Below are 26351 nucleotides of genomic sequence, written 5' to 3' on the forward strand. Positions count from 1 at the left end.
TAGTTTCACTAGGGTTACCATATGGCTCCAGAAAAAGGAGGACGAATTGAGACATCAATGGAAGTAAAACCCGGATGTCTAAATCTGTCCTCTTTTCTCTGGAGCCATAAGATAACCCTAACTTTTACAGAGTGGAAAAATGCTCTGCAGGAACCAGAGGTCCAGTCAGAAAAAGACTGGGATGAAGGGGGGTCAGGGCTGATTCTTTTGCTCCTGCATAGTGAATCCTCAGGTTTAGAGAATTCTGGATCGCAATTTGGCACTACAAGTCAAGAGTCTTTGGCAGCCCTGGACCAGGGAGAAAATCCAACAATATGCAGACTATTCAAACCGTCAGATTTAATTGAAGTTATTACAGTATCTCTGAGAGAGCTGAATTTGGCTCCTCTGCAGACTTCCATGGCTCAAATGTCTCTTATGAGCAGTTCATTTTGAGGGTTTTTCCATGAAATTTTATTGAAAATTTTAAAAACATTAGTACATGAAATGCTAAACATGGTCCATAACGTAAGTATTAAATAAGCACAGATTGAAAAAATGAAAATTACGAACAAAAAATAGGAACACAGCTCATATAGCAAACCCCCACAAATTTGCGGTTTGTGGACTCAGTAATTTGCTGTATTTTCCAATTGCCTCTTCCTGGTACTAAAGTCATGGTTACACCAACCAGGAGCTGCTTTGACACGTGTAGCCTGACTTTGACACTGGTGTAGCCTGATTTTAGTGCCAGGAAGAGGCAGTCGGAAAATACAGCGAATGATTTTCAGCATCTGCTGGCGCCCCAGCTGCCCTTTCCTGCCTTCGATCAACTCCTAAACCGCATTCGCAGTTTTTTGAAATTCACGGGTATTCCTGGAACGGAACCCCCGCAAATTTCAGGGGAGTACTGTATACTCTGGAAAAGTAATAATAAATTTCTAAGTATCAATGAAGGACTCAAGATAATGAGAAAGATAACATTGTTAATATTACAATCATGAGAATTAGAGTCACAATAAAAGCATAGAAGAGACCAGGCTTTTTGAATCGCTCTAGAGCGATTCAAACTGTGTGCCTCCTGAGATTCCAAGTGTGCCGCAGCACACTGAGGAGGAAGAGAGGCACCTGCCAGCTGACTTCCCTATGTGGTACAGTGCCAGCGCTGCCTGATTCACCGAAGGCCTGCATGTTTCCCCCTTCTCTCTAGCATCCTCCGGCTTTCCCCCTGGCTTTCCAGTCTCACCTTTAAAGTTAATTACAGCAGTCTGCAGAAGATCGCCGGTAGGTAAAATGATTTTATTTTCAATAAAGTGATTGAAATGTGTCAGTTTTGAGAATTTATATTTGCTGTGTATATGAAAAATGAATGGAAAAAATTGCATTATAATTAGTAAAGGGGATGGGATCTGGGGCAGAGCTTGGGTGGGCCTAGGGAGGTCTGTGGTTGAGGTACTTAGCTGATATTTGTTAGACTTAGGGGGTACTTAGCTTGAAGTAGTTGAGAAACACTGCTGTAGGCAATCAGCTGGCGCCAGTGCCTCTCCTTCTCTCCGGCCCTCTTCCCCGCTGCACCCCCTACTGGCATCTCAGGGCCCATCTGGAGGCCTCTGCACATGTGCAGACGTCGACGTGATGATGTCACGCATATGTGTGATGTCATCACGGCGACGTCCACACACTTCTGGGTGCCTCAAGCTGTGGCTACTATCTTTAGTGTGCCCCATAAGCCAGTCTAACCACTACATTCATGGTGAAAAATGTGAGTCCACCAAAAAAAAAAAACACTACTGTAGTGCCATTTAGGTTGGCACCTGCAGCCAGAAGGGCTATTGGGGTGGTAGACAGGTGGGTATAGTAGGTTTTGGGGAGTTGTGGTGAGATGTATACCTGGAACCCTTTTGTGAAGTTCATAGTAGTGCCCTGTAAGGTGCCCCACTACTCTGTTGCCTTGTATGGGTGGCCAGTCCATAACTTTGCTGGCCCCTCCCATGTCTAAAAGGTCTTGTTCTAGGCATTTGGTACTTGGACAATTTTTTGGACGAGAATGCGGTATAAAGACAGATGACTTGACAGTCAAGATGATCAAATGGCTGGACGTAGAAGTAGACAATTTTCCCCCAAAAAATATTTTGGACGTACATTTTGTGAATGGTCTTTAACCACCTAGAACTACTGGTGATGGTGGTATAGAAGAATAAAGTTATTATTATTATTTAGACACTGTCGACATTGGACGAGTGGAAGGGCATAATCAAAAGGGACGTCTAAGTCTGTTTACGTCCAACTCGCAAGTTGTCTAAAGTAAAAAAAACAGCTTAAGACACATTTTCAAAAAATACATCCAACATTTTTTTGTTTCAAAAATCATCTAATTATATGTCCTGCCGAACTGATCGTCGAAGCTGCTAAATCGTCCATCTTTATACCACATTTTCGTCCAACTTTTCGTCCAAGTCCAAAACGCCTAGAACAAGCCCTGTTGGACGTGGGAGAGGTCTGCAAAGTGATGGACTGCACACCCAGACATGCCACCTAAATAGTGGGGTACCTTACAGGGCACTGCTGTGAACTTCACAAAAAGGGTGCCATGTCTTCTCCTCCCTACAGCTCCCTTATAAGTTACGGTGAGCCCCCCAAACCACCTCCAGAATCCCCTAGACCCACTTATCTACCACCCCAATAGCCCTTATGGCTGCAAGAGCCACTTATATGCCAGTACAAGAGGGTTTTGGGGGTGTATAGGGGAGTGCACGTTTAAGTATCAATGCAGTGATTACAGGGGCTTATGGGCATGGTCCTCCTCTCCATGGGTCCCAAACCCACCCCCAAGATGACTTAAGCAGCCTCTGTGCTGGACAACTAGGCTTTCCTATGCCAGGCAGCCAGGTGATGATGGTCTGGAGGCGGAATTTTAAAGATGTGATTAATAATTTTATGGGGGAGGGGGGGTCGGTGATCACTGGGGTAGTGTGTGTGGGTCTGTTTTATGTGTTTAAAGTGCTTATCTGATGAGTTTAGGTGGTTTTTTGTGACTTAGACCATGTTTTACATGGTCTAAGTCACAACGTCCAAGTTCCGTTGATCGTGGGCTGCATAACTTTCGACTAAGTCTGTACGACTAAGTCTAAGCCGGCCCACGTTCCACCCAACTCCTGCCCTTGACACTCCTCCTGAAACGCCCCGTTTAGCTTTGGTCATTCAGCGGCACTATGAAGGCCTAGGTTGTTTAGAAATAAGTCCAAAACCCATTTTTATATCGGCACTTGGACGTTTTTGAGAAATGTTCATCCAAGTGCCGACTTAGGCCAGTTTTCGGACATATTTCTCAATTATGAGCCCCCTAGCATCCTAGGCCCATAACGGACTTAGATGTATTTTTTTTATTATGCCCCTCCAAGTGTTTAACTTCCCTGCTTATGGGTGGTAGATTCAAGAGCAATGTTAGGAAATTCTACTTCACAGAGAGGGTGGTGGATGCCTGGAATGCGCTCCCGAGAGAGGTGGTGGAGAGGAAAACGGTGACTGAGTTCAAAGAAGCGTGGGATCTAGAACCAGAAAATAATATTAAATATTGAACTAAAGCCAGTACTGGGCAGACTTGCACGGTCTATGTCTGTATATGGCCGTTTAAGGGAGGATGGGCTGGGGAGGGCTTCAATGGCTGGAGTAGATTTTAATGGAGATTTCGGCAGTTGCAACCCAAGCACAGTACCGGGTAGAGCTTTGGATTCTTGCCCAGAAATAGCTAAGAAGAAAAAAATTTAAAAAATTTCAATAGAATCAGGTTGGGCAGACTGGATGGACCATTCGGGTCTTTATCTGCCGTCATCTACTATGTTACTATATTAAAGAAAGTTTTGGAAACATCCTTTCTAGTCCAAGCTATGCATACATGTAGTAATCTACCAACTAGCTATAAAACAGATATCCAGTTATATTTCCTTTTGTAATAAACCTTAACATTTATTTATTTCAGAAATAGCGAATTGCTGACAGTTGTCAATGATAATTGATATTTGCAATATTACTCTCTCTTTTTGAGATTAGGATTTTATTATTGTGTTAGGTTTCTTTCTATATGATTATGTGCTCTTTTTACTAAGGTGCACTAGCGTTTTTGGCGCACGCAGGATTTTAGCGCGCGCTAACCCACGCTATGCTTCTAGAACTAACGCCAGGTCAATGTTGGCGTTAAGGTCTAGCATGCACAGCAATTCAGCGTGCGTTATTCTGCGCATCAAAGCCCTAACGCACCTTTGTTAAAGGAGCCCTATGTGAGCTGCTTTGGATCTTCAGTGGGATTAAGTGAATTAATACCAAGATTAGTTTAGATTACATTAGATGCATGCAAGATAAAGAAGCTATCCTGCATCTTTTCTACAAGACTGAGAATGCTGAATTTCAAGGTCACAAGATTGCTATTTTTCCAGACGTTTCTAAGTGGACACAGTTCAGGCGGAAGAAATCTCTGACTTACCGTCAATCAGTCTTATCTTTGGGAGCTACCTTTCAGTTTCGTTTTCCCTGTAAATGTTGCATTACTTATCAGGGTAATAGATACATTTTTAATGATCCGGATCAATTGCAATACTTCCTGGAAGGCAAGGCAGTTATAAGAACTCCAGAATCATCCAGCACACCCGCAATTCAGGCTATTAATTAATTAACCCAAAAGATGTCTTGTTACAATTATGCTTAACTTCAACTTCTCTTGATTGAGTATGGTTTTTTCTCCTTAATTGTGGACTATGTTCATGGTATTAGCAGATGAGAGTGAGATAGTTTTTTCCCTATCTCACTAGTTTTCTTTGGAGCTTTGTATTTCTTTATTATCTTATTATATTTCCTTTGTCAAAATATTCTGGGTTTTGATGTGAAAAATCAAATAAACAAATAATTTTTTTAAAAAAAAGAGATTATATTAGATGAAATTAGTAAAATAATTTTCTATACTTGATATATTTCCCCTAAAGCACCTACCTTTGCAGTTGCCCCTGTAGGCAATTTCCAGCCGAGGATCTTTGCATTTAGCTCGTAGAAATTCGCACCTGGACAGAAAAGTCCTTCCATCAGACGCACATAATGCTTTTGGTTGGGAGCCCGCACAAGCCAGTCTGCACTCCCTGTCCTTGTCCTGATCCACTCTTAGAAACTAAAAGAAAACAAATTAGTTTAGTTTAGTTTTCAATTAGAATAATTTGCTCGTGAAATCTTCTTTAAATGAAATGCAATAAAACATATAGGCTCCCTTTTACAAAGTGTTTTAGTGCAGGCCGGTGCAGTAAATACCCCAAAGTCCACAGGAATTTAAAGGGCTTCGGGGCTTCTACAATGTGGCACTCACTAGCACTGCTTTGTAAAAGGAGTCTATAAATTAAAAAAAAAAAAAAAAATAATAATAATATAATTATCACCCATTAAGGGTCAGATTCTCAAAACTCACCGTGAATTTAACAATGGACGCTAAACCAACCCTAGCTGGTTTAGTGTACAAGTATTTTACCAGCCGATTCTCTGAACGGCTCACTGTAGTCTTTTTCATGCTTCCTAGCAGCCTCTGATTTTACTATGCAAATGTAGTACAATGAGGTCATTAATATTAAAATGGTAGTACAACAAGGTCATTAATATTAAAAAAGTACTCCTGGTGATTCTCTAAATGTTTTGCCCACTTTTTACAAGCAAAATTTCTGGCAGGGTTTGAGCTATCATAGCTTTACTTTCCTTACAGTGCCTGAGCACCAACAAATCCAGCGCTTCAACTAGGGCTTATTTTTGGGGTAGGTCTTATTTTTGGGGAAACATCGCAGTTAAACACGTACACTTTGGTGTAGTCATATACCAATGGTGTTCCAAACACTCAAGCATTCAAGCCCGGATTCTATAAATGGTGCTACTGTCAGCGGCTGCCTTAAAAATGGCCACTGATTGCAAGTCAAACATGCAACAGCGCTGCTTATAGAATTGTGGCTTTAGAAAAGGTAGGCGTCGGTAATATAGGCCAGAATTTTCAAGGCCTACATTTCCGGCACCTACCTTTTATATGAATCATGCCTACAGAGGCGCGTTATGAAGCTTAATGCTACTTTTGGCATGAGCCAACTTAAAGTATTATTAAGCGCTGTAAAGAGTGGCATAGTAAGGGGATGGCAGTCCGTCCCGGGTGCTATCTTGGTGAGGGTTGTCACAAGCCCGACTCTGGTTACGGCCTTGCGCCAGTTAAGAGCCCCAGATATTGCCAAGTAAAAATGATTAGAGCTGATCAGTATGTTCCTGCTCAGCAGGAACAGGAACAGGAAGTGCAGGCTGAGTTTAGGCAGGACTCAGTACATAGCCCTAAGAAAAACAGTTTGGTCCCTTTAAATCCTCCATCTTGTAAACTGCTGACCAAACAGGTTAGAAGGCAGTCTCATGTGGAAAAGCCCTTCCCCCGCATAGGGCTGGGCATGGCACAGCAGCTCTTGAGAACTTGGAGAGTTGGCTGTCTAGGAGGAAGGGAGAGTCAAAGGAAGCTCTCATGTGGAAAGAGCCTCCACCTCCTCCAGAGCCCACGGATGTGGAAATGCTGAACACAGAGCCAGAAGAAGCAGCTTTGGTAAACCAGGAACATGAGGAAATGGACTGGAGTGCTTTACCAGAATTGGGGCTTGCTGAAGAAATGGATGTAAGCTGATTGGATTGTAGGCTTGTGTTTTGAAAAAGCTTTCTTTTTGGTGAACTTTCCTTTTTGGGTTTTTGAATATTTGACTTCTGAGACAATATATTAGCTACTGTTATGTTTGAAGGAGCTCACTGAAGTATAAATGAATTCTCTGAGCATGCTAGCAGAGGGATGTATGCTAGTAAATTGTTTTGTTTGTTTGGAAGTTGTTTTTTTTTCTTGAAGTCACTTCACTGCAAGCTGTGGCTTGATTGCAGTGAAGCAACACTAGCAGTAACCCTCATAGAGTTGGAAAATCCTGAAGCTTGGGGCAGGATCTGCCCAACATCTTAGTGGAGGGATCTGAGGGTTATTTTGCTCTTTGTCCGGACAAGGAGCCGATTTGGTAAATCCGCCAACCTTCTGCTATTGAACTCGGAGAAGAGAAGATCTATAATATTGCAATGTGTTGTATTTTGGGGTTTTTTTTGTGATTGCACTGAAGACTATGGGAGACTAAATTGAGTATTTGTTCCCTCGCTCCCATAATGAAGTAAGACTTTCCTATGACATAAGGTATATGCTTTTGAATCTTTAACCAGACCAGACTAGTGAGTGCAGCGTTATTTTGTTTCCATTATTATTGTCATTACTTTTGGACTTTTACTTTTCATGCATTTTTGGTTTTGCCCTAACTGATTGATAAATAAATTTGATTTCTTTCTTTATGATACTTACCTGAGTTGTGCCATCCTGACTATTACACACAGGGTAAGCTCTCCACAACAGGAACTTCCTCCCTTTTGGGGAAGCACACCGGGGCTTTATGGTGGTTGTGTGCCGGTCCCTGCTATGCCCTAAGGGAGGGCCAAGCTACAGGGTGCAGGTACCTATCCTCCTTTCTGCTGCCCCGGTCCTTCCCCACACCCTCACTACTACCCCTTCTCTTTCCCTGTACCTCTTTGACGTTCTTGGCGCAAGCAGCAACCCCAACATGCTGCTTGCACCAGCGTTGGCTCTTCCTCTGATGTTATTTCCTGGACCTGCGCCTAGGAAGTGACATCAGAGAAAGAGTCAATACTGGTGTGAGCAGCAGGATTGGTTGCTGCTCCACCGGGAATGTTAAAGAGGTATGGGGGAGGGGAGTCAAGATGATGGCGGTGTGTGAGCTGAGAGCAAGACGCAGTTAAGAGCTGGCAACTGCTGGATTTCCTGTCTTTATTACCTGTTCTTCAATCGCTGTACTTTTTCAGCACTGCCGGTATGCCGCATACGAAGAGGAAGGGGGTAATTAGAGTCATACCCTCGCCGGCACTAGCGTCTACCCCAGTCCAGCAGACTGTCAATCGCTTCTTTCCGACTATCAACGACGACGCAAGCATCCGGAGGAATGGATTACCTGGAGTTGGATGGAGGTTTGGGAGAGCCTATCACCCTTTTGGGTCTTGAAACATCACTTTCTCCTTCGCCTACCCTTAACCCTCTGTGTACAGCTGCAACCGGGGCTCTGGGGCAGGAGATTCGCGATTCAGGAAGTGGATACACGGGGTCTCCCAGGAAGGGCACAGAGTCAACGGCAGAACAGCTGATGTCTACAATCAAGAGAGCAGAGGCAATATCAGCTCCCACAGAGGCTTCCTTGAATGATATCTGGCAACTGCTGCAATGAATGGAGACTAAAATGTCCAAGCCAAAGAAGATGTAACTAATATTACACCTAAGTTGGATACCCTAACTAAGACTGTGGACTTGATGAAAATGGCGTTTTCAGGCCAGGCCAGGCAAACACAGAAAGAGATACTACATTTACAGCAGTTTGAAGCCTCTACAATTAAGGATAATACCTTAATTCATAGGAAACTTGAACTGATAGAAAAATTATAATTGGCGGTTAAATCTTCGTTTCCTGAATTTTCCTGTGGCCCCAGGTGTTCTACTTATTGATTTTCTTAAGAGATTTTTATTCGAGAACTTAAAAATTTCCTTAAATAATATCCCTCCAATTAATAAAATTTATTATTTGCCAAGTAGAAAGGTTTTACAAAAGGATTCAGGAAAAAAGAATGGTCAAGAGATTCAGATTGATTTTGAAAATGTGTCTTTACTTCTTGAACAAACTTTAACAGCTGACACAGAAAGAGCTACTCTCTTGGTGTCTTTTGTTTTTGAACATAAGAACATAAGAAGTTGCCTCCACTGGGTCAGACCAGAGGTCCATCCTGCCCAGCGGTCCGCTCCCGCGGCGGCCCATCAGGTCCGCGACCTGTGAAGTGGTTTCTGACCATTTCTTTAACCTACCTCAAGTTCTATCTGTACCCCTCTATCCCCTTTTCCTTCAGGAACCTATCCAAACCCTCCTTGAACCTCTGTACAGATTTCTGGCCTATCACATCCTCCGGAAGCGCGTTCCATGTGTCCACCACCCTCTGGGTAAAAAAGAACTTCCTAGCATTTGTTCTAAACCTATCCCCCTTCAATTTCTCCGAGTGGCCCCTAGTGTTTGTGGCTCCCCTCAGTTTGAAGAATCTGTCCCTATTCACTTTCTCTATGCCCTTTAGGATTTTGAAGGTTTCTATCATGTCCCCTCTAAGTCTTCTTTTCTCCAGGGAGAACAGCCCCAGCATTTTTAACCTGTCAGCGTATGAAAAATTTTCCATACCTTTTATCAGTTTAGTCGCTCTCCTCTGCACTCCCTCTAGTACCGCCATGTCCTTCTTTAGGTACGGCGACCAGTATTGAACACAGTACTCCAGGTGCGGGCGCACCATTGCGCGATACAGCGGCATGATGACTTCCTTCGTCCTGGTTGTGATACCTTTTTTGATGATGCCCAGCATTCTGTTTGCCTTCTTTAAAGCTGTCGCACACTGCACCGATGGTTTCAGTGATGTGTCGACCATCACCCCCAGGTCCCTCTCAAGGTTACTCACCCCTAGAAGTGTTCCCCCCATTTTGTAGCTGAACATCGGGTTCTTTTTCCCTACATGCATGACCTTGCATTTCTCCACGTTAAAACTCATTTGCCACTTTTTTGCCCAGTCTTCCAATCTCGTTAGGTCCCTTTGCAGGTCTTCACAGTCTTCCGTGTTTCTAACCCTGCTGCAGAGTTTGGTGTCATCAGCAAATTTGATAACCTCACATTTTGTCCCCGTCTCCAGATCGTTAATAAATATATTGAACAGGACACTAATATGATTTTGAAACTATACTTCAAGAATTCTCAGAAATTATTTGGGGGGTCAGAAAATATGGTTATATCCCGATGTTTCTAAAACTACTCAGGAACGAAGAAAGGATTTTCTTTCTTTGCGTCAAGAGAGAATTAAGTTAGGTGCTACATTTCTTCTTGCGTATCCCTATAAGTGCCTGGTTAGGTACTTGGATGTCAAATATACATTTTATTCTCCAGAACAGAACATCTGAAGCATTTCCTTGATATTAAGAAAATTGTCCAGGAATGATTGGAAAAGGGGACCTTTTTGAAAAATTTCTTCAAATGATTTGTATTTAATTTCTCCTTGTAATATACATTGACTACCCCTACTGTTAATGTGGTCTAAGAAAGGGGATTAAGATTTAGTTATAAGAAATTTTATTTTTTTGAATAATTTTCCTTCTCTGTGTTTCATGCAGCAAGATGTATTCTTGTGAATTTTATTTGAAAGTTATAAATAAACAAATTTTTAAAAAGAGGTATGGGGGAAGGGAAGAGGTGTGCATACGGCAGGAGGGCATCGGGAAGGAGAGGAAAGGGGTGTGGGGCAGAGAAGATGGCAGGGGAGGGGCTCCACCACCCTGGGCACCTCTCACCCTCGCTATGCCACTGGTTCCATAGGCACGATGTAGGTGTCATTTTTAAGGCACTACTATACTAGGTGCCTACAGCGTTTTCAACTTAAGTTGGGCGTCTAACTTAAGGCACTGTTTCTAGAATATGGGCTTCAAAGTCTTCTTGAGATAGTCAGAATAAACCGAGCACTGGGTCTGTGATGATGCCAGTGGCAAAGTCAGTTATCAGTTTAACACTTTGGCTGTGTCATTAACCACCTAGCCGAGCAAGGACAGCGGCAGGGGCTCGGAGGAGCGGCAGAGAGGCCAACAGAGTCGGGCGGAGGCGGGCAGGCAGGCGATCCAGCAGGGGTAGCGGCGAGAGTAAGCTCCGCCCACCCCACCGCGTCAGAGGCAGCGTCAGCGCCCGGGCTCCCCCTTAAAAGGGGTCGAGCCGAGCGCGGCTGCTTCTCTGACCGAGGACAGCAGCAGGGGCTCGGAGGAGCGGCAGAGAGGCCAACAGAGTTGGGCGGAGGCGGGCAGGCAGGCGATCCAGCAGGGGTAGCGGCGAGAGTAAGCTCCGCCCACCCCACCGCGTCAGAGGCAGCGTCAGCGCCCGGGCTCCCCCTTAAAAGGGGTCGAGCCAACGGCGCGCGGCCGTTCGGCGCTCGCCTTAGCGAGAGCGCCTTTGCGAAGGAGCCTTGCGAGGGAGGCAGAAACACCAATAAATCACCTTCTTTCTCTTTTCTCTCTGCAGGAGCACACCAGCACTTTCCGAGAGCGATGGAGGAACCAGGATCCCAGAGGTACTTTCCGGTATACTGCACAGAGTGCAATATGTACGACTACCTCCCTTCGGGAAGGCGGGAGTACATATGCAGTCGGTGTCAGGAACTGGAAAGCCTGAGGATGGAGGTCGGCAGATTGAGGGTCAAGGTCCAGGAACTAGAGGGACTGGAGGAACTGCGCACCACAGAGGAGACGAGCTGGTCTACCCAGAACACAGACGGAGGAGCCCCCATTGTGGACCAGGTGAGGGACCTCGAGAGATTCATCGAGGAGGCCTATAGGACGGTGGAGGAACGGGATCAGCAGCAGCGCAGACGGATGTCGGCAGACGAGACCCAGGATCCACAAGGCGACACCGGGGAAGGACCTAGCGGAGGGACCACGCAAGAGGAGGAGACCGTGACTCACCAGGACCCCGAGGGAGAGACACCACACTACACCAAGGACACCGACCTGAGGCAGAGGAGGTTGCTGAGGAAAGGAAAGTCTGCTATTGTGGTGGGAGACTCGATCTTGAGAGAGGTAGACAGTCACGTAGCAGGAGGAAGGGAGGACCGGCTAGTGACTTGTCTCCCAGGGGCCAAGACACGAGACATCACTGATAGGATCGAGAGGATCCTGGACGGAGCAGAGGCAGAGGAGACTGCGGTAATAATCCATGTCGGAACAAACGATGTGAGCCGGAGAAACTTCAGCATGGACGCACTGACTGACCAGTTCAGGGTCCTGGGACGAAAGCTGAAGCGGGGCACACGGAGGATAGCATTCTCGGAGATCCTGCCTGTACCGAGAGCAGATGCGAAGAGGCAGGCAGACCTCCAAGCTGTAAATGCATGGTTGAGGAGATGGTGCCAGGAGGAGGGCTTCCGCTTTGTGAGGAACTGGACGTCCTTCTGGGGAAAGAGCAAGCTCTACCGGCGGGACGGCCTGCACCTGAGCACAGCGGGAACCAGACTACTGGCAGCCAATGTGAGGAAGGAGATCGAGAGAGCTTTAAACTGAGGAGAGGGGGAAAGCCGACAGCTGATCTCATGTTGACGCTTCGGACAACAGTATCCAGAACAGATGCTGAACGGGCTGACTGCAGGGAGGAAGCAGAGGGACCGGAAGATCTCAAAATCAGACAGCGAGGGAAACATCAGGTAAAGGGAGCTTGCTGGGAGAAGACTAAGGGGCATGGGGACACAGGGGGACTGGGTGGCATGAGGGCGAAAGACGAGAGTAATATAGAGGTACCACAAGGCGAGGGGGATCAAACAGAGGCTCAAGGGGTGATAGCCCAGGAGGGGGCCGGAAGGGCTAGAAATCCCAGAGGAAAAGCAGGGAAGTGGGGTGGCAGGAATGTGGGGAAACTGAATGTGGGGAAACTGAAAGCTAAGAGGGTAAAGGCTGAGGGCAAAGCAGAAGCGCAGAGAGCGGGAAAACTGCCAGAAATCCAAGGGCAAGTGGCCCAGATAAATGCAGAGGTGGAAGAAAAACGACGGGACCTGCGGTGCTTATACGCAAATGCAAGAAGCCTCACGGCCAAGATGGGTGAACTAGAAGTCGTGGCCAGGGAGGAGGACCTGGATATAATTGGAATTGTAGAAACCTGGTGGACAGAGGAAAACCAATGGGATGTAGCGCTGCCGGGGTACAAGCTCTATAGGAGGGACAGGACCCACAAGAAGGGGGGAGGCATAGCACTATATATAAAGGACTCTATCCACTCGATCGGGATGGATATGGCAACGAAGACAGAAGGGCTGGAATCACTATGGGTCAAATTACCGAGAAACAAGGGTGCGGCCATAAAACTGGGGCTGTACTATCGACCACCTGGCATGCCAGAGGGAGTCGGACATGACTTGGAAGCGGAATTGAGACAGGAGTGCAGGACTGGAAGTGTAACAGTGATGGGGGACTTCAACTACCCGGGGATAGATTGGAGTACGGGTCACTCCAACTGCACTAGGGAGACAGGATTTGTAGAAGCGGTGAAAGACTGCTTCATGGAGCAACTAGTCAAAGAACCGACGCGAGGGGGTGCTACTCTTGACCTCATCCTAAACGGATTAGGGGGGCCAGCGAGAGGGGTAGAAGTGGGAGGACCACTAGGCAACAGTGATCACAACATGATTAGATTCACACTAGAAAGAGGGACACCCGTGGTTAGGAGGACTGCAACAACTGCGCTGAACTTCAAGAAAGGGAACTATGCTGCTATGAGGGAAATGGTGGGGAGGAAGCTCAGAAACATCTTTAGGATGGAGACTGTGGGAAGCGCCTGGACCCTATTCAGGGACACCCTGCAGAAAGCGCAGAGAATGTACGTCCCCAATTTCAGGAAAGGCTGCAAGAACAAACGATCAAAGGACCCGGTTTGGATGTCAACAGAAGTAAAAAGGGCGATAAAGGACAAAAAAGTATCTTTCCGGAGGTGGAAAAAGGACCCAACAGAGGAAAATCACCAGACGCATAGGAAATGCCAAAAGGAATGCCACCGAGAGGTAAAAAAAGCAAAGGGGAAATACGAAGAGGGGCTGGCCAGGGAGACGAAAAACTTCAAGGCATTCTTCAGTTACGTTAAGGGAAAGCGACCAGCGAGAGAGGAGGTGGGGCCGTTGGACGATGGGGACAGGAAGGGAGTGATTAAGGATGATAAAGAGGTAGCTGAGAGGTTGAACACGTTCTTCTCGTCGGTTTTCACGAGCGAAGACACAACTAATATACCGGACTCAGAGGAGCTCATGAGTGGGGAACAGGCTGAAAAATTAGAGCACATAGAGGTAAGTAAGGAGGATGTCCTCAAACAGATAGACAGATTAAAATGTGGCAAATCACCGGGCCCGGACGGGATCCACCCAAGTGTTCTGAAGGAACTAAGACAGGAAATAGCGGGCACAATCCAACATGTTTGCAACCTATCCTTGAAAACTGGTGAGGTACCAGAGGACTGGAAAGTGGCAAATGTCACACCTATCTTCAAGAAGGGATCGAGGGGTGACCCCGGGAACTACAGGCCGGTGAGCCTGACTTCAATTATAGGGAAGATGGTGGAAGCTATGATCAAGGACGGCATTTGCGAGCACATCGAGAGGAATGGCCTACTGAGAACAAGCCAGCACGGATTCTGCAAGGGAAGATCATGCCTAACGAACCTTCTGTACTTCTTTGAGGGAATAAGCAGTTGGGTGGACAATGGGGAGCCCATAGACATCATTTACCTCGATTTTCAAAAGGCTTTCGACAAGGTGCCACATGAAAGGCTACTTAAGAAGCTGTGGAGCCACGGGGTGGGAGGGGATGTGCACAGATGGATCAAGCACTGGTTGTCAGGTAGACTGCAGAGGGTCGGAGTAAAGGGTCAATATTCTGACTGGCGGGGAGTCACGAGCGGTGTGCCACAGGGATCGGTGCTGGGGCCGATACTCTTTAATATATTCATCAATGACCTGGAAAGGGAGGTAAAGTGTGTGGTTATAAAATTCGCAGACGATACCAAACTGTGCGGCAGAGTTAGGACCAGGGAGGAGTGTGAGGACCTGCAAAGGGACCTGGACAAGCTGGAAGACTGGGCAAACAAATGGCAAATGCGCTTCAACGTGGACAAATGCAAGGTCATGCATATAGGGAAAAAGAACCCGCTGTTCAGCTATAAATTGGGGGGGGGGTGGGGTATTGTTGGGAGACAGCAGACTCGAGAGAGACTTGGGTGTGCTGGTGGATGCATCACTGAAGCCATCTGCACAGTGCGCGGCAGCCTCGAAAAAAGCCAACAGGATGCTGGGCATCATAAAGAAGGGCATAACAACCAGAACACAGGAAGTCATCATGCCACTGTATCGAGCGATGGTGCGCCCACATCTGGAATACTGCGTTCAGTATTGGTCGCCGCACCTCAAGAAGGACATGGCGGTACTTGAAAGAGTCCAAAGGAGAGCAACGAGAATGGTAAGAGGGCTGGAACACTGCCCATACGCCGAGAGGCTGGATAGGCTGGGGCTCTTCTCTCTGGAGAAAAGGAGGCTCAGGGGAGATATGATAGAAACCTTCAAGATCATGAGGGGCATAGAGAGGGTGGATAGGGACAGATTCTTCAGACTGAAGGGGACAGCTAATACGAGGGGGCATTCTGAGAAACTGAAGGGAGATAGGTTCAAAACAAACGCAAGGAAGTTTTTTTTCACCCAGAGGGTCGTGGACACTTGGAATGCATTACCGGAGGAAGTGATCAGGCAGAGTACGGTCCAGGGATTCAAACAGGGATTGGACGGATTCCTGAGGGATAAAGGGATCATGGGATACTGAAGGAGGAGCTGGGATGTAACACAAGTATAGAAAGTTAACCAGGTAATGAGTAAAAACCAACCAGGTCGTGCATGTGAAAGACCGGAGGGCTAGGGCTTCGATAGGAAGGCAGGACTTAAATGGGAAGCCAAGGTGGCAATGGAGCCCCTTCTGATGATTCTGACAGGTCGTGACCTGTTTGGGCCGCCGCGGGAGCGGACTGCTGGGCAGGATGGACCTGTGGTCTGACCCGGCGGAGGCACTGCTTATGTTCTTATGTTCTTATGTTCTTAGGTGTAAAACTGATGACTGACTTTGCCACTGGCAACACTAACCCAGTGCAGCATGAAGCCTTGTTGCAAGGAGTTGAACAGCATTGCAGGCTTTATCCTGACTACCTCAACAAAACATTGAATGCTTGAATGTTTGGAACGCCATTAGTAGATGAATACACCATAGTGTATGTGTTTAGCTATTAGCAAAGTATATTAAATTTCTGTTGTTTTCCACAATAAAGTGCAGATAAAATACTGCTAGTATATTTGATGTGGTGGATCACCAGCTTTTTGATTCTGAACTTTTTTTGGATTGGTGGTATTCTTGATTGGAAGGACTTTTGATGAACATATCTTGTAGTGTAAAAATGAAAGGAGACGTATTCAAAGAGTGGTTAGCGTTAAGTGGTGTACCCTGGGGCTCACCACTTTCTCCAATATTTTTTAATGTACTGATGTCAACGCTAGGATGATTCTTAGATGAAAAGGGCTTGTATACATCTCCCATGTAAATGATATTACAATGAACTATCTCCCTTTTTTAAAGAATGAAAGTAAGATTAACAGTTTGGTATGAGAAGTTATAGGTCTGGTTGATGATTGAGCAGACAATATGAAACGGGAAAGGAGCAAGGATAAAACCATATTCTTATTGTTAAGTCCACCTAGAATGACTACTGATGATACACAAGTGTTATTGCATATTATCCCACTGAAACAGGAATCAGAATTGAAAATTTGGGGGATTATACTTATATGATAGGCATCTAACATGTGAAGCAGAGGCATGTTTGACACCGAGAAAATTAAAATGAACTCATCATTGCTTCAATAGAGAACACTTCCAGTTACTGGTTCAATCACTTATATTGCCTCAACTAGATTACTGTAATGTTCTCTTTGTGGGATTAGGGTTGTCCAGAAAAACCTAAAGTTGAAAAAACTGTGCAAATTGAAGTTTTCTCCTTGAATTTGATTGTGATCCAAAAAACTTTTAAAGCCCATCCTGGGTTCCCTCAAAGCCACTGATTACATAAAGCTCTGTTTTTCTTAATATTTGCTATTTTTGTTTAATGGGGTCAATTTCTTTGTACTCAGAGATTGATTTTTAATTTGAAAATATGAGCATGAATCCCCATTTTATCAAAAATTGCACTGGCTCCCAATGGAAGACAGAGTTCTATTTAAGCTTGGTTGTTTTATTTATAAAGCGTTGTATGGCTTAAATCCAAAATATTTTATGTCTTAATTTTTATTTGCTTCTCGGGGGCGTTCTAGTCATAATTTATCTTTTTTAAGTTTCCTATTAAAGGTTGTACTCAAACATGATTTATAAATTGGCAACTATCCTGTCAAACCATACATTGGGATTCTGAATTCGGGCCAATGGTTAGAAAGTCTATGACTTATATGAATTTTAGGAAGCTTTTAAAAACTTACTTGTTACAGAAACAAGACAGAAAGAAGATTGACTCATTTAAGCTTTGGTGCTGGAGAAGGATTTTAGGCATGCAGTGGACTTCCAGAAGAACTAACAAATCGATTCTGGAAGAGATCAAACCAGCTATGTCACTCAAAGCCCAAATAATAAAGTTACAACTGTCTTATTTTGGTCACACCATCAGAACAGAGAGATCACTGTAGAAGGACATCATGTTTGGGAAGATCGAAGAAACTAGGTGAAGAGGGCAACCTGCAATCAGATGGCTGGACACATTGAAAACAACCATGGAGATGACACTGGAGGACCTTTCTGGACTAGCACAAAACTGATTTTTTTAGATCTGCAATTCATCAAGTCGCTAGGACTCGAGTAGTGGCGTACCTAGCATATGTGACATCCGGGGCCCATCATTCTTTGACACCCCCCCATCTATATCAAAAATATGATTTTTTTAGTAACAATCCACATATCGCACAACAAGAGTGTACCTAGGAAAAGGCAGCATCTTAAACACTGCAGTGAGCACTAGAACACCAACATATACATTGTAAAACTAAACAAGCCAGATCCCGCACAGTCATTTGATCCTGTAGTCAGTGCCAACTGAAAACTATGTCCTTTTTCATACACATAGAACAGAGATACAGCCTCGCGCAATATGGAATAATTACAAACTAAAAATTGAAATATGTAGACAAAAGTTAAACTGAACCACCAAGAAACCAGACTCTGCATACAATGCAACACCACAACACCAGTGATACATGTCCCCTAATACTGTGCAAAATATAAAAATAGTAGATGTAAATTTGAAAAAACTGATACATAACAATCACACTTTACAAATTAACAAATAAAAATAAAACAAATAATGAGAAATAAGAAAATACCATTTTATTGGACTAATCCATTTTTCAATTAACTTTCAGAGGCCAAATCTTTCTTCAGAACAGTACAGTATACTGCTGTTATGGTATCCTGGCCTGAGGAAAGGTGTTTAATCCAAAAAATTGCCCTATTTCCATTTCTTATTTATAAACTTTTATCAATACAGTTACAATACTACTTGATTCTAAGTAAAGCAACAAAAAAATCTTTCTATCTTTTGTCGTTTCTGCTTTAATCATCTTCTTTGCTCTTCTTTCTATACAGCATTTGTCCTCTCTCCCTTCCATGCAACATCTGCCCTCTCTTTGCCCCTTCCACCCAGCTTCTGTCCTCTCTCTCTCTCTACCACTTCCATCTACTGCCCACGCTCTCTCTGCCCCTTCCATCTACTAATTTGTCCACCCTCTCTCTCTTCCATATGGCATCTTCCCTCTTTCTATGTCCCTTCAATAAACTGTATTTCTGGGGTCCCTTCTCTCCTTTTCACATGATTCATTTCAGCTTCACCCCTCTCCATTTTTCTGTCTTCATTCCCTCCCCTATGCTTTGGCATCTCTCTCTTTCTCTTCTCCTTTCCTTCCTTCCTTCCCACTCCACACCTAGGTGTGGTATTCTATCCCTTCCCTCATGCCATGGCATCTCTTCCTCCCCCTCCATGGTCTGGTATCTCCTTTCCTTTTTTCCTTTCCCTCCCTCCCATGGACTTGGCATCTCTGGTTCCTCTCCCTTTTCTTCCTTATTCCTCCTTTCCTCTCTCTCCCCAGTTGGGTGCTGCTGCTGTAGCATGTCTCCCCCCCCCCCCTCTTGCCTGTGCAGTATTTCTATCCTCCTCCCTTCCCTGTGCAGCAGCAGCATGTCTAAACTCCCCCCCTTCCCTGCCCAGCATGTCTGGCCAGCTCCCCTGCTGAAAGCCGCGGGCGTCCACTCCTCGCGTGATGCACGGCTGCATGATGTCAGAGGGAATGCTTCCGACACAGCTGAAGATCGTGTGAGGAGCGGACACCCGCGGCTTTCAGCAGGGGAGCCGGCCAGAAAATGAGCAATGGTGAGCACCCGCGGACACCCCTGTTTACTGCCGCTGCTGTAGGGTTAAGAAAAGCAGCAGCAGCAGAATAGGAAGGGTGGCCGGCTTTGCACTAGAGAGTTGCGCTGGGACAGAAGTCCCACCCGTCCCCGCGAGGAATCCCCTCGGTCCCCACCCGTCCATCCCTATAAACTTCAGAAATAGTTATTTCATTTAATTATGCTATTGAATTAAAGTCTCTGGTAGAGACCCATTTACAAATAAGCAAAGACACTTTATTAATTTAACCCCGCAGGTCCCCCATCGTCCCTGTTCAGCTCTCTCCTGTGTACCCCCTTGGGGCGTGCACCCAGGGCGGACTTCCCCCCCCCCACCCACCCCTAGGTATGCCACTGGACTTGAGCACGAGTCGATGGCATCTAACAACAACAATACCATATAGAACTGCAAGGTATCTGTGACATAGACATAAAATGTTATGTTTTATATGTTATGCTCTAGTGAATCATTTAACTAGCCTAGCAAGAAATATGTTTTAAATTAATTTTTGAGAAGAAATATTGGTCAAATATCTAATAATCATTGAGATTTACTGTATTTGAATAGTCATCTTTTTAACTCTGTTTCTGTGATTGGAAAAAAATCCTCCCAAAACCTATCTACTGGATATTTTATCTGCAGAAGGTCATCCATCTCTTTGGAACCTGTATTATTAGCTAGAAATTCTATGATATAGAATTTCCATTGTTAATATCCATTCTGAAATTTTCAACTTTTGTTCTAAAATAAGATGTTAGTTCAGGTGTTGGAACATTTATTGATTTTGTTGTTAGTTCAATTTGCGATGCCAGAAAATTAGTTATTAGAAACAATTTGTTTTTAATTTTTTTTTTAAATATCTTTATTCATTTTGAAGCCAAAAACAAGTGCAAATATATTATACAATCATATTACGCTATAATAGCACCTAAATTCAATCAAAATTGTAATCTATGACAAATAAATATATCACCCCCCATCTTCATATTCAAAAATTGCACTCAAAATAAAGATTAAAAATACTTTCCAACTCCCCCCCTACACCCACCCACCCTGGACGTGCATGATCAAGGGGCAAAACCAATAATCACTCTTTGCAATATTTTGTCAATGGCTCCCAAATATCCAGAACCGTCTTTTAATGTCCCTGTTGTATAGCAATTATATGTTCCATTTTAAAGATGTGACACAAAGACTCCCACCAAAAGGTATAGTGTAATTGATCCCAATTTTTCAATTCCTTAAAATAAGCTGTATGGCAACCCCTGTCATAATAAAGAGAAGTTTGTTATTGTGAGATGATATTTGACTTTTAGCTCTCATTAAAGTGTTGAAACAATTTTTTTTAATATAGGGATCCTTTTACAAAGGCGCGGTAGCGGTTTAATGCGCAGAATACCACGCGTTAAAACGCCTGCTGCGCTAGTACCTAATGCCTCCATTGACGTGGCATTAGGATTTTAGGCTACCACGGGCGTGATGAAATGTTCGATGCGCTAACCCCCGTAGCACGCCTTGATAAAAGGAGCCCCTAGTTTTTCTTTTCCTATTTGTTCAGAATAGTAAGTTTGTTTAGCTAATTTTGTTTCTATCTTCCCCCTTTTGGTATTTATGCCTTTATCTCTGTATCTTTCTGTCACATTTTCATAATCTCTGTCCCATGAGGGAGAATTTGTTTTGTGTTTGCACTCCCAATCATTTAAAAAAGTTGAGTCCTATGCTCCTACCCCTTTCTCTGCAGCTAGTTCACTGCACATGGATGGAACAGGAAAAATCTGGCCACTGTCTTGGGAACCAGTTTAGGCTTTTGTCTAGCAATAGCCACCACCTATCCCCTTCTCCAGTCTGCACTATGCAAGCTAATGTGAGTGGGGCTGAGGAGGACTGGCTGATTCTGAACTGAGCCCTTGAGCCCAAGTGCTTAAGTGTCTCCCAGGTTGTGATCTTCACTACTTAAATAGGAGTCTTACACCTCCTAGATCTTCAATTGGAGATTAAGAAAATATGACAGAAGGATACAGAGCTAATCCCAATTGTTTTGGGTACAACTAACCTGATTAAAGAAAACTTCCATGTGCACTTTGGTATGAGATCTGGCACTGGGATCGTGGCTCTATCAATATTCTATTAATTTTTTTATTTATTCAAAGTTTGGTATACCAATATTCAAATGTAAAGAGCCAAAGCGGTTTACATTAAGGGCTCCTTTTACTAAGGTGTGCTAGGGCTTTAACGCGCGGAATAGCGCACGCTACATTGCCCCGCGCGCTAGACATTAATGCCATCATTGGGCTGACGTTAGTTCTAGAAGCAAAGCACGTGGTGTATCGCGCGGTAATTTCTTGCGTGTGCTAAAAACGCTAGCGCACCTTAGTAAAAGGAGCCCTAAATCTCAGTATATTGAACAAACAGCAAAGATTAAAAAAAAGAAAAAAAAAAGCATGAAGAAAGAAAATGCAAGGAAGGGGATGCATAAATCAAGATCAGTTACTAGTAGGTTGGTGTACCAAATATTCATATTCGATCGATTCGGCCCTGAATCATTATTTGTATTTGGCCGAGTAGCGATTTAAAAATCAAATAATCTGGGATACTACTGTTCTAAACCCTACTGAAATAAACACTTGGTAGTCCTTTTACTAAGGTGCGGTAGCCGATTTAGCGTGCGATAAATGCTAACGCATGCGAACGCGTCCATAGGATATGGACGCAGAAGCACGCGTTAGCATTTAGCGTGCGCTAAAACAACTAGCGCGCCTTAGTAAAAAGACCCCTTGATCTCTGATTTCATGTTGCTTCTTTTATTATTTATGTTAATGCTCGAAGCACATTATTTGGATTCGGCCAAATAATCATTTTCATTATTCATATTTGGCCAAATAATAAAATATGCTATTCAGTACAGCTCTAGTTACTAATAAATAAATAAAGGGGGGAAATGCAGAAATAAACATAGCATCAGCGACTGGAAAGCTTAAAGGTGTAGCCAAAGATTGGTTTGTTCAACTCCTTCAGTCAAAAAAAGTGCTGAACTGCCCATGGTATTTCCTAATAATTCTAGAAGGATGTTGTCTCCAGCAGAATGTAAATAATATGGCAAGTACGAGGGGAGTGCTGAAAAGTTTTCAGCCCAACCAACCAATTTCCTCAATTCTGAGCGCTATTTTGCCACTATAGCTGAAAAGAGTATTATCTTATTTCGTTAAGTGCCAATTTGCAGAAACAAAACTCTGTGTTTTGACATTGTTTCAGATCATTGATTGAACCACACCCACGTCATTCTCTTCTTGGTCGGGCTGAGAACTTTTCAGCACCCACTTCGTACATTTGAAAGGCTGAGATCAAACAAGTACTGTATGAGGTTCATTACTGTCATGGTATGTACACAGCTAATGCATTTGGCGACATTACCCTTCAGAGACAGAAAAAAAGGACAGTCTAGAGAAAGGAATAGGGGTGACAAGGAATCAAGGCAGAGGCAGGGAAAAGATGTACTTAAGTTTAGGAGGAGTTAACCTTTATGAAATGAGAGCTCACCCAGGTGAACCCTGCTGAAAGGCATGTAGGTAGCTGCTGTGACACAAAGGAGTCTACAGAAGCACATTTCTGTGTCAATTGATGCACTGTGATCTCAGGATGTACCACATGATACAACATGTTATTTCTTTGTCAGTAGATAGAAGAAAAATGCAGGATATTGCTTTATTCATTCTATCCACTACTCAGCAACCTGACGAGAGATCTCAATCTCACTGTCTGTAACAGAAATATTCCATTCTGAGAAAACAAAGACTGAACAAAAGTCATTCCATTCTTTGTCATCTTATCAAAGTTTCAGTTCACTGCCAGAAACCATAATCCCTCTTAGGATGTATGGAAGCCAGCTTCAAAGTATGATTGTTTAAAGTACTTTGTGAATCTAGTTCAGCAATCTAACACTTTATATATATATGTTATGAGAGTAGTACTACTTATATTAAAAGGTATAAACATATATTCCATTCTTTGTCATCTTATCAAAGTTTCAGTTCACTGCCAGAAACCATAATCCCTCTTAGGATGTATGGAAGCCAGCTTCAAAGTATGATTGTTTAAAGTACTTTGTGAATCTAGTTCAGCAATCTAGCACTATTATTTATATATTTATATATATATATATATAAATATAATATATATAAATAATATAATATATAAATAATATATTATATATAAATAATATAATATATATAAATAATATAATATATAAATAATAGTGCTAGATTTATATAACTATATAAATAATAGTGCTAGATTGCTGAACTAGATTCACAAAGTACTTTAAACAATCATACTTTGAAGCTGGCTTCCATACATCCTAAGAGGGATTATGGTTTCTGGCAGTGAACTGAAACTTTGATAAGATGACAAAGAATGGAATATATGTTTATACCTTTTAATATAAGTAGTACTACTCTCATAACACTGGACGTAGTACTGACAGGCTCACCTATGATAAGTAGCATTTTGGGTTCCAGTTGATCAGAACCAAAACATTCTAGAACCAGGGTTCCAGATTTTAGAGGAGCTTATTTTAAGTATGGCATGAGCACTCCAAAGACTCTCATATCCTTCAATTATTTCTCAAAGGCAAAATAAAGTTTCCACAATTCCCCACACTTGAGCTTTAAGCACACTGTTCACCTTCAGCTCCAAACTCAGCACAACCAGTGCAGTGGTTAGAGTCCAACATTCAAAATCAAAACTCCAAAACTTTTCTTCCAGCCACACTAGCTGGCCTATCAAGAACAGTTCCTGCAAGCAAACATTTTTCCTTTTTAAAGCACACACTCTGGCTGGAACCCTTTTGGGTAGAGCCAAATTCCCTAAACAGGCTGGGAGGAGATAGGCCCGTATACTACTGGTGTTGCCGCCCTCCGAAAAAGACAGGCACTGGTTTTATCCCTCACTCCCACAGCACACATCAGAGCAGTGCACATGCTGCTTCAAAACCCCCAAAAAACCCAGCTTCTGTTTCACAGTTCTATAGGGTGGCTGGACACACCCTACTTTGTCACCAGCACAAACACTTAGGCAGGCTTGAACAAAAATACCTGCATGGACAAACTCCAGTGAAAGAAAAAATAAACTGTTTGGCTCAACAGCCTACTCACAATCCATCCGCTCCTCACTAAGGTTAGGCAAAATACTGTCCTCTTGGAAATCCATTGTGTAGTCCTCTGGATGGGCTTCTGTGACTGACTCAGCATGGCTTTCAGCAAGCTCCTCCATATCCCAGTCAGCAGTCTCCACAGGGGAACTGGCTTGTGCTGGCTCCTGCCCAGCTGGAAGGACTGGCCTCCTTCCTAGCCTACTTTCAACTGCTTGTTCCAGCTGTCTTCCTCCCCTGTCTGAGGAGGGAAGCTCAGGAAATGGAAACCTCGTCACCCATCCACACCCCCTCCTAGCAGGGACAGGCAAGATCTTAAAGGGCCCTGCACTCTGACTGTCAGCTTATGCGCTAGGCATTCTTAAAGGGACAGGCTTCTGCCTAAAACTGTGCACAGGATCTTTATACATTTCAGGATGTTTCACAGACCTGCTGACAATGGGCCTTACAAGATCTTCCTCCCTGTTTCTGTTATGGCTAGTGGGACTCCTGTCACAATGAGTTTATAGCAGAGCTGTATTCTAGTCGGGTTTTCAGGATTTCCCCAATGAATATGCACTGAAAGCAGTGCATGCAAATAGATCTCATGCATATTTATTGGGGAAATCCTGAAAACCCGACTGAAATACGGCTCTCGAGGACCGGAGTTCTCTACCCCTGGTATATAGGATATGTTAATGAATCATTGTCAATAGAAGGCATATGATAACAGTGATATGAACAGCAGTAACAAAGACCACTGAGATGCCAATTTTGCAGACATATTAAGAAAATAAGAATTGTAATTCTGATTCAGAACACAGATCTTTCAAGCCCAGTATTCTGTTTCCATATGATTCCATGCTACTTACCCTCCTCCAAGGATAAGCTGTGGCTTTCCCCAAGTCTATCCTAATAATGATTTATGAACTTTTCTAGGAACGAAACAGGGGAAAACAAAACCACAAACACAAATATGCAAAAGACAGAATGGAATTGTCCAGATCAGAATGATGTGCACTAATGAAAGTGTCATCCAGCTCATCTGATAATATAAGAATCTTTATTCATCCAATAGCACAATAATACATCCAACAACTCAATGACTCAACATGTACATGTTTCAGCCAACAGGCCTGCTTCAGGAATCTTAAGAGCCACCAACGATAATATCTGGGATGTGCTTCCACTCAAATAGATTTTGCCAAACTTGAAACAAAAAGGGATGTCATATAGAATTTCTCAGGAAATGAGTGCTAACATCACTTTGAACTAGTCCAAACCTTTTTTAGCCCAGCTAGGTTAACTGCTTTTACCACATCCTCTGGCAATAAATTCCAGAGTTGTTATATATTCAGTGAAAAAATATCTGGGTCAATACTAAGCCTGCAAGAGTCAGCATTTGTCAAAATGCCAGCTGCCATGGACTTTTTATACCTGAATATTCAGTGCTGGGCTGTACACAGATGCTAGAACTGGTTATCCTCTATAATAAAATCCTAAGCATGCATGCACACTTAACACAGTGTGTTCCCTGACAGCATGATGTGTCCCTCCATGCCGAATTCCATTTTCGAACATGGAGGCAGAGACTCCCCCTTCCCGCCCTCACTAACCGCCAGACAAACCGCTGCCACCGCTGATTCCGTAGGCTGGGAACTTGTTGCCCTGCCGGCATCTACTTCTCCCCCTCCTCCCTCTTGCCTGCTCACCCGCCCGCCGTGTTTAACTTCTTAGAAAAGCTCTGCACCGTGCTGCCGCTGGCCTCGCCGTCTTCTCTCCACTGTGGCCCGCCCTCTCTGACAACTTCCTGTTTCTGCTAGGGCTGGCCGCAGTGGACAGAAGATGCTGAAGCCAGAAACAGCGTGACACAGCGCTTTTCTATGAAGTTGAACACAGCAGGCGGATGAGCAGGCGAGAGGGAGGGGAGGGGATGAGTAGATGCCAGCAGGAGTGCGTTACAGAGTGTCGACCAGTAAGCACGCTGGCAGATCGCTAGATGTAGAAGGGAGGAGCATATGGGACTAGAGGAAGGGAGAGATAAGGACAGAGGAAGTAAGAGAGGGAGAGATGGACATGAGGGAAGCGGGGGGAAGGGAGAAATGGAT

The 26351-nt window shown here is 44.0% G+C and overlaps 1 protein-coding gene across 2 annotated transcripts in view; it reads right to left on the bottom strand.

Moving 5' to 3' along the window:
* Window positions 1-26351, bottom strand: part of SMOC2 (SPARC related modular calcium binding 2) — a 265441-nt gene that overhangs the window by 169773 nt on the left and 69317 nt on the right. The window contains exons 1-2 of one of the 2 annotated variants that reach the window (XM_033938642.1): window positions 24269-24461; window positions 4963-5134 (exon numbers count right to left, since the gene is read on the bottom strand). In XM_033938642.1, coding sequence (XP_033794533.1) covers window positions 4963-5134; window positions 24269-24364 — 268 coding nt within the window. In that variant the 5' untranslated portion in view covers window positions 24365-24461. Of the gene's footprint in view, window positions 1-4962; window positions 5135-24268; window positions 24462-26351 lie in introns of those variants that run through there. The other variant, XM_033938643.1, reaches the window with a different exon arrangement.

Source organism: Geotrypetes seraphini, chromosome 3, assembly GCF_902459505.1.
Source record: "Geotrypetes seraphini chromosome 3, aGeoSer1.1, whole genome shotgun sequence".
Taxonomy (NCBI): domain Eukaryota; kingdom Metazoa; phylum Chordata; class Amphibia; order Gymnophiona; family Dermophiidae; genus Geotrypetes; species Geotrypetes seraphini.